Below are 9,868 nucleotides of genomic sequence, written 5' to 3'. Positions count from 1 at the left end.
TACAAAATCATTACAAATGATCAAACACAACAAACAGTTTCTAGACAATCAATTAAATTAATTAATGAATTAAAAAAATAAAAAATTCATTCTGACAAATTTGCCATAATTTAAAAGTACAAACATCCTATTTCCCCAAAATGTATTGTCTCCCCAAAGTCCACAAACCTGAATGCTCCTTTAGACCATTGTACTACGTTGGCTCCCCATTCTATAATATCGCTAAAACACATTGCTAATATTTTAAAAAATGTCACAATTTCCTCTCCTCACTATGTAAAGAACTCTTACCAATTTGTGGATCTAATCAAAGACCGAAACATTACGGACGATCAAATTTTCTAAGCCTTGATGTAATTAACCTTTTCACATGTGTTCCCCATGATTTAATACTTGATTCAATTGAAAAACGCTGGCCCACTATTTGTAACTACACCGACTTGCCCATAACCACTTTCAAACACATCATTAACACTGTCCTGAATTGCTCTTATTTTAATTGTTTCAATAATTTTTATCTACAAATCAAAGGTACTGCTATGGGTTGCCCATTATCCCCTGGCATCATAGACCTAGTTTTACAAACCCTTGAAATTTCCGTTTTCTCCACATTAAATTTCCAAATATATTTTTACGTTAGATATGTAGATGACACTTTTTTTATAATAGACAAAGAACAATCAGATATAATAATCGATACCTTTAACAATTACAATAAGAGCATTCAGTTCACACATGAAACACAAATCGACAACAAATTAAACTTTTTAGACGTGACTGTACACAAAATTGACAACATTATTTGCACAAATTGGTACAGAAAAACTACATGGTCCGGGAGATACCTTCATTACGCGTCATATTGTCCCAAAAATTATAAAGTCAATACAATCATTTCTTTGATAGACCACGCAATCATGTTGTCTCACTCTTCTTTTCATACCCAAAACACAACATTAGTAACTAAAACTTTATTAGAAAACGGATATCCCCTCACCCTCATCAATTCCATTACCAATAAAAGACTTTCCTATCATAAAAGTAACAATTATCAATCCATCTCCAAGTTATTCCAAGACAACAATATTAAACCAACTTTTCACAGCATGCCTTACATTGAAGGCTTATTTGATTATTTTGCCAAATTACTCAAAGAAGAAAATATTTTCATTTCAGGAACAGCTCTATATTCTTTTAAAGAAATGTTTTCAAAAATTAAATCCACCACCCCTCCTAAATTCAATACTAACATAGTTTATTCCATCCCTTGCAAAAATTGTCAAAAACAATACATTGGCCAAACATCACAGTACATTCATAAGAGAATGAGACAACATGAATTAAGCGTCACTCATCATAAAAGCCGAAATTTCCAAAGTACTCTTGTTCAGCATTCCATCGAAAACTCACATAATTTCACCTTTGAACCCAATATTTTATATAGAGAGGATTGTACTTTTAAAAGACTTTTTTCTGAAAGCAGTTTAATCTTTTTGAATTCGTCAAAAAGTGTTAATAAAAGATCAGATCACAATATCATTCATGACTCATATTTAAATTTTTTAAACCTGATTAAAAATAATTAATCCTAATAGTTTTTGAATATGTGTATATATATACATGTATATATGTTGTAATATATGTACATCCATATATATGCTTATATGTATGTTTTTTGGGTATACACTATACACATACACTTGCATATGTGTTCATGTGTATAATTGTGGATACATTAATATATAGATATGTGCATATGTATGTATGAGTATGTAGGTGTGCATATACATGTTCATGTATGTATGTATATATATATATATATATATATATATATATATATATACATAATATTTCTCAACATTTACTAAAGCAATATTTTTCCTTTTTTCGTAAATTACCAAACAAGAGCCATAAAAAATCATTTTTGCCAAGAGTTCCGTGCTTTGTCCTTTACATCTGGCAGACAGAAATCCATATCAGTGTGTTTAAGTCTTGTGTAGTCGTAACATCTACAAATATCTTCCAAAAAAATCGAGTGTTTTTAACAAAAAAATATTAGTGATATGGATATATAAATTATTACAGGTAAATAATTTTTGCTTCTCAATTTTATATAAAACCTTTTTTAGTTAAGTCTTATTACTATCTATCCGGTACATAATCCATTCCTTTATAACAAAATTTTTTTCTAATTAATCTGTATTGACCATTGTTAATTAATGTTAATCAGTATTTTAAAAAACATTGTATTTGACATATATATATATATATATATATATATATAAATGTGTATATATAAATATGTGTGCAATATGATACAATATTGAATAGAGTAGAGTACAATAGGACTCATTGTCACACCCCATACAATAACTCTATTGTCACAGTACAATGTGCACATATATTTTACATATATACACATTTATATATATATATATATACATATATACAAGGCCGGATTTAGAAATTTGGCGCCCCGGGGCACTGACTAAAATGCCGCCCCATCCCTGAAGTTTTACGAACTTTCGAACTTTTGTTTAAAGCAATCGCGCTGCTTCAGCTGCGTAGGGACAAAATATAGAAGCGCGTAAGCGCCGCGTCGCCGTCTAACGGACAAACAATTTTACAGAACGCATATAAATGTAAAGAAATTTATACTTATTATTATAATATCTTTAAAATATCTGATAATTTAATGCGCATATGTTTTATGATCACTTTTGTCCGCCAAATATTTCTTTTTCAAATTTTTTATCGAAACCGCTAAACGTGCCTCCCACAAATTTAAGCAGTTATTTATTCTGTAATTTTTTTATATGATATTGGACGCTTTTTTTTCTCAAAAACTGAATTATCATTTTTGGCATTTTGGCCCGTATCTTCAAAACAGTTGAACCTGCCTTGGCCAATAGTTAATCAGCACGTCTCCTTATCAATCATTTAAATCGGTTGATCCGTGTTCTCGAAATCGACTTGAATAATTAAAAAATATTAGATTTGTATTGATGGCGAAACGTGCTGATTAGCTTTTGGCACAGGCAATTACGAAAAATGGTAATTGAATTTCGATATTTCTTCTCTGAAACAGCTACGCAGCGCGATTGCTTTGCAAAAAGTTCATAATTTTCAAAAAATTTCAAAATACAAAAAATGAGTTTTAAAAGTCTTTTTTTTTCATTTTTCAAAAAATTTTAAAGTTCTTCAAATGTAATTTTTAGTACGGGATGTTTCAGGAACCCAAATTTTGCATTGCAATCGTATTATGGTTTGTTAATTATATTTCTTGAAAGAAAAAATGTTGTTAAAAAAAAGTTGATTATATTGTATAGATTTTTTTTAACTATCCAAATTTTGCCGCCCCCCAAAATTTGCCGCCCTGGGCAGTAGCCCCGATTGCCCCTACTGTAAATCCAGCACTGCATATATATATATACATATATATATATATATATATATATATATATATACATTTGTATATTATATATTATATCGCGGATATGTGACGTTTTCGGAATATCAAAATTCAATCACAAGACATAAATATATGTACATTCGTGACGAAAAGGATTTTGCAATTGAAACAAAATTTTGCCAAATTTTCAAAAATATACAAACATATACTTCAAGTACGAATTTAAAATTTACAGTTCAGTTTGGAAATGTACATATTTCAAATGCGTTATTCTGATCGTAAGAAATATATCCTCAGATGGATTCCTTCGGCACCTCTTGGTAATGTAAACATTCTCAAGCGATAAGATCGTCACTATATGTTTTCTGAACGATAAAATATCTAGTGATTGTAATTATCTATGTGAAAATGTTTAAAACTATTTTTATTAATCATTGATCAAAATTTATTGATTACGGATTGTTTCCCTTGAATATTTAATTCTGGTACGGAAAGTTCCAGCAAGGCACCATGCCATAAATAAAAAAATTTGTATTTATTACTATTTTAATATCGATTGGTGCTTATATTAGTAAAAACTATATTTTTGTTTTTTCTCCAAGGGTTTTTTTCATAAGGGGTTCGTCGGTTGTTTTATTGAATCCGAATCGCCCGCAATTACTACTGGATTGTTCGCTAATTTGCACCCTTTTGGTTTTTGGCGACCCCATATAATAAAATACACCCTTTATACATATATATATATATATATATATATATACATAATAGTCTTCATTTATATTCAAGACACCTAGATAGATTTTTGATTTTTTTACATCAAAAGTATTCCTGAATCAAATCCGTAAGTCTAAGCACGAATCTTTTATCAAATGTATATATACATTTATATATATATATATATATATATATATATATTTGTATATTTGTATAGATATTTGTATCTGTATGAGGGTTGGTAATAAAAGAACTTTTGTGGTGATAAGAAACATCTAAAAAAAGGTCATCCCTTTAGATAAAGCGCAACCCTATACCTTAGTTTCCGTTTATTTGAGATCAAAAAACTATTTCCTGGACTTATATATGTATATATATATATATATATATATATATATAAGTATTTTTTTATATGCTAAATATTTAAAAAAATTAATTTTAAGACAAATTTATCGAAAGTGTTAAGGCAAAATGCATGAACTTTCCGATACGTATTACTTGATCAATATGATAAATTTTATTTTTTAATTTTGGTCCCAAAGGACTCAGATTGACTTTAAACGTCGAGAAGTAATAAAATTGGCAAATCAAATATTTTGGTATAAAATATAAAATTCTTCTCTAATAATGTAAAAAAATAACACTTTTGTTATTTTTGTAGTAAGTATTAGTAAAAAAATGAAAATTTTGTTATTTTTGTAACAAATATTAGTATCATAAATAGTAAATTATAATTAAAAAAGTTTTGTTTTACAATTTTGGTCTCAAAAGACTCAGAATGACTAACACCGAGAAGTAATAAAATTAGCAAGTCAAATTTTTTGGACAAAATGTTAAATTCTACTGTAAAATGTAATAAAATGAAAATTTTACTATTTTTGTAGTAAATATTAGTATTAAAAATAGTATAATATAATAAAAAAAATTTGTTTTGCAATTTTGGTTTCAAAAGACTCAGAATGATTTTAATCGTCGATAAGTAATAAAATATAAGCAAGTCAAAAAAACGAATATTTTACTATTTTTGTAGTAAATATATGTAATATAAATAATAATGAAAAAAAATAATTTTAATCAAATAAAAGTAACAATAAAAAAGTGAATTATTAGAACTTATTTTTTTGGTGCAATGAGAAAATTTGTAATTAAAATGCAAAATATTATACAAAAAGATTCAATCTGATTTATTTGTTTATACAATTAATTATTTCAAAATATTTTCAACTAAATTATTAATATAAATAATTAAAAAAATAAATTTTGTTAGAGCTTTTTTGGAGCTTTTTTTAGATGGAGGTGAAAGATGCATTATTAGATTTTTTTTTTGTAAAGCATTGTTATTCTAATTAATAAAGTTTATAAACAAAAATATTATTTAGTATTCAATTTAGGCTCTAGTAATAAAATTAGCAAAAAAATTTTAGCATAAATTTCACTTAAACTTAATTATCTATTACAATGTGTGTGTCGAAGTGATAAAAAAAATTCTGTCGCCCTTCTAGTATCTATCTGTAGGGCAAATGCAAATAATACAAATAGATAATCTAAGATTTAATCTTATCTTTAGAAAATAAACAAATGAACTAAATTCGAAACTGGAACCCTCTTATTTCTTGACGCCCTTCGACGAGGGCGTGAAAATATATATATATATATATATACTAGCTGACCCGACAGACGTTGTTCTGTACTCATGTCTACAATTTTTCAATTTTTTATACTAATATTTACTGCTTAGTTAAAAATAATAATTACTGTTTTTTGAATTACTATTTACACCAATATATGAGTGATGTTGAATGTAGAACTATTTCAAATAAAATGATTGTTCTCAATTCCCACAGTTAACACTTTAATTATTCATTTAACAAATATTAAAAAATGTTCAATAAAATTGTATATTAAAAATTATACACTGCGATTTATAGAACAAATTTATTTCCAATAGCTCAATTTATTTTATTGCATTTAAGGGTTATATAGTATTTTTAGTCATACCTGTAGATGTAGATGTATAAATGAATGATTTTTTGTTTATTCACGACTAAAACATTGATTTTCCAAATTTATCACACTAAAAATAATCGTATGCCTTTGTGATTTATGGTTATAGCATAAGATATACGTGTTGAAAATTGAAATCTTTTAAAAAGTACAACAAATTCAGAAAGAATTAATATATAGCATTCGCGGCAAAGGTGCAATATCACCTTTTATTTTTCTACCCAAAATATATGCTTCAATAATGTTGCCTATAATTTTTATAATTTCGTACCATATTTTAACTGGCTTTTAGTAATTTTAATATCTAAATTACATTTTTTTCTCCAATAAATCAATATACATTATTGCTTAAGTTTATATTTGAAGTGAATTAATTTGTCAAATCCTGTTCACATGTGCTCTATTCAACTTACAATCAACAAAATTATTGCTCTGTGAATTTTTTTACTGTGCTCCAATTTACTTGATATTTTGGAAATAGGCTAATCTTTATCTTAATTTCAATGTTTTTAACAATTTGCACTCCGTCACCATCCACAGCATTAATTGGATTATTACTCTTTTAATTCTGATTTTATCAGAACTTGTAATACACTATTTTAAAGGTGATTAAATGAGCTACAACTTTCTCTATCATTAATTTTACCGTAACTTCTCTTATTGTAAAACGGCGAAGGGTTAAAAGGCTCGAAAGACCTCTGGTTGCTTAATTAATCATACATCTATCAATATTTGGGTAACGAAATAATAATAAACAATAATAATTAGTCAGAAAAATACCTCGAATTTTCATATATATATATATACTTTTATACGTATTCTTTCAGAGGTATTATGATGAGAAATTGGTTGTTTTTTTTAAATGTTTTTTTTTCATGAAATCATGAGTTTTTTGAAAATCATTTGTACTAAAGTTGTGGTATTTTCTAGAATCCATCAAGATCTCTTAAACCAAGTTAATTCTAGATTGAATACGATTATTTTTAATTTTGGTGGATATGGCACTCAAAGTATTTGATTTAAATGAAAAAAAAAACATTGCATGCGTCCTTTATCTGCATGATAGCTCACTCATTTTACACGCAGAAGTACTCATTTTAAAGCTTATTTTGAGCACTATAAAAACCCATTTTCATATCTAGCCTAATAATGTTCCTAAAACACTATAAAATAACGATTTATTAAGATTTTAATTGATATAATTCTGTTCATTACATGATTTTCGTTAAGATGTATATTTTTGAAGGTGTTAGCAAAAAATGATGAAAAACGCAAAAAAGAAACAAATATTCAGTAGCCAGTAACTTGAAAAGTATTTCCTTTTTTGAAAAACATTATTAAATATTTTCCTCGTATAATTAGTTCTTTTATCGATACCCAACGTTATTTTGAAAAAAGTAAAATTACACCACTGAAAAGAAATGTCATCCACCCGAGAAGTGGTAAAGGATTCTAAATTGTTTTCACTTCTGAAGAGTAAGATAAACCTAGTTCCAAAATTCCAAACAAATTGGAAAACAGTAAAAATTTCAGACCCAAAGCGCTCCATTGAGTAAATATTCCGTACCCAATGACAAACATATGAATTTTTGACACAATGAAACTTCTAAATAATTTTTTTTGTATTGCGACTTAGTATAGTAAGGCAAAACGACTGCAAATTGAATATGTTTGAGCGCAATCACTTATGGCTCGCTCCTTTGCGCGAATTCGTACGGCGAATCTGTTCGCAAAGTGCGCAAACAAAATTATTGCAAGCAAAAGCAAACCACGCGCACGTCAGACGCATGCGCAGACTGCATCACTTGTCAAATGCATGTTATATTATTTGCATCTTATATTAATTTAATTTTTGGCGCATCTCAGCTGCTTTTCGGCATTAATAATGTAGACATTACATTTTCCTTATTCATAATTATGAATTTATTATATTCTAATATCGCCTTAGCCTATAAGTGAATAGAAATGATCGGCAAATGACAGTCCTCAATTATTTTTAATGTCAAACTAAGCTTCAAATATTTTCAAGGGCAAACAATGATAAGCGGTTTTTTGTAATTTTTTCTATTTATTTCTACAATTTAGCTATATTTCTATGAATCAAAACATTCTAAAAAATTTCCCGAACAAACTTCAGGAAGATTCATAAAAATCCGAATTATAGTTTAGAAGGAAATATGAAACTTACATTGTTACAGAAGAATTTTATATATAAGATATATATATATATATATATAATAAGAAATCCTAATATATTTATATAAATACTTCAACTAAATTTAAATTCTTAAGTTTGACTCTAATTTAAATTTGTTCTTACAAGAATCTCATAAGATTTCAATCCGAATCTGATCAGAATTTCGTTTTTTTTTGATACGGAACTCGAAATATAGCGAATAAAATGTTTTGTATGTATGTATATTGTATTTTTCTGTATAATACAATATTTGTGATGGAATTCTATTTTGCGATTTAAGATAAAACAGTATTTCCGGGCAAGCTGGTGATTTAATACCGGATCCGAACAAATCGAAGACGTTTGCAACGAAAATCCTCTCTCCTGTATATAGAAATATATATATATATATATATATATATATATATATGAATATATATAATTCAATATTTTTGCATTACTAAATAAAAACAAAGTTGGACCACTTACCATTGATATGAATAAATTTAACACTCATTTTTAATAAATAAAATTATAAATCTATATATATATACATATACATTTTTAAAATATTAAATTAATACGTAATATAATAATCAAGTAAAAAATCATAAATATATATAATACATAAGAAATAAAGTAACTTACCATATAAAACGTTGACGAAAGTCTTTTTTCGAATTTTTAGAAATTTTGTCGCATACATAAATTTTCTCCAAATTTAAGTTTACAACGATTCAGAATGACTTGAAACATCGAAAAAAAGTAAAAAATAATACATTAAATTTTATGCTATAAACAATTTTTTTTTTTTAAATTCAAGAATAAAAAAAATCAAATTCCAGTGTATATACTATTCTTTATTTTGTACTTTTTTATTTAAAATTATGTTATTGTTCATTATATTTACTAGATGTTAAATTATTTAGCAGTGGTAACAAATATTGTTTTTAAAGAAAATCCGGTATGTACACATAGATAAAAAAGTTAAAAAATTCAGAATTGATTTTAATAATATAAGTTAGAAAATACACAAAAAATATAAATACACAAAAAATATAAATACACAAAAAATATAAATATACACAAAAAAATATTATAATAATTAAATGAAATTATGAATTGTACAAACAAGATAAATATAATACTATATATAAAACTTAAATAATACAGAAAATTACATTATAAATGAAAATTATAAATTATCTGAAAAATAAATAATCCAATTTGTATATACAAAAATTTAAATGCATTTAAATCTATATATATAAAAAAATGTGTAAGTGAAATTTTAGATAAAATAAATACATTAAATATTGATATAAAAACAACATGTATTAATTTTGTTAATATTGTGCACAATTGAGTTTATATATATATATATATATATATATATATATATATATATTAATAATATTATAACCTATTTATATCTAGCTAAGTCTTAATATAATATTATACAATTTTCTATTCAAACAACAGAATTTTAACAATATAATAAGTAAACAAAATCAACGAACTGTGTAAACAACGAACAAATTACTTACATTTTTAATAAAAAT

At 25.9% G+C, this 9,868-nt stretch overlaps 1 protein-coding gene across 1 annotated transcript in view; it reads right to left on the bottom strand.

The window, feature by feature from the left end:
• Positions 1–233, bottom strand: part of LOC113372898 — a 3,937-nt gene extending 3,704 nt beyond the window's left edge. Inside the window, exon 1 of the mRNA XM_026613235.1 lies at positions 169–233. Within this exon, the coding sequence (XP_026469020.1) occupies positions 169–233 (65 nt within the window). The remainder of the gene's footprint in view (positions 1–168) is intronic.
• Between the last annotated feature and the right edge of the window lie 9,635 nt (positions 234–9,868).

Source organism: Ctenocephalides felis, unplaced genomic scaffold (genome assembly GCF_003426905.1).
Source record: "Ctenocephalides felis isolate EL2017-DRISC unplaced genomic scaffold, ASM342690v1 CF-g0.4_SCAFFOLD_01604, whole genome shotgun sequence".
Classification (NCBI taxonomy): domain Eukaryota; kingdom Metazoa; phylum Arthropoda; class Insecta; order Siphonaptera; family Pulicidae; genus Ctenocephalides; species Ctenocephalides felis.
Note: the sequence above shows the minus strand (reverse complement) of the source record. Positions and strands in the feature narration are given on the sequence as shown.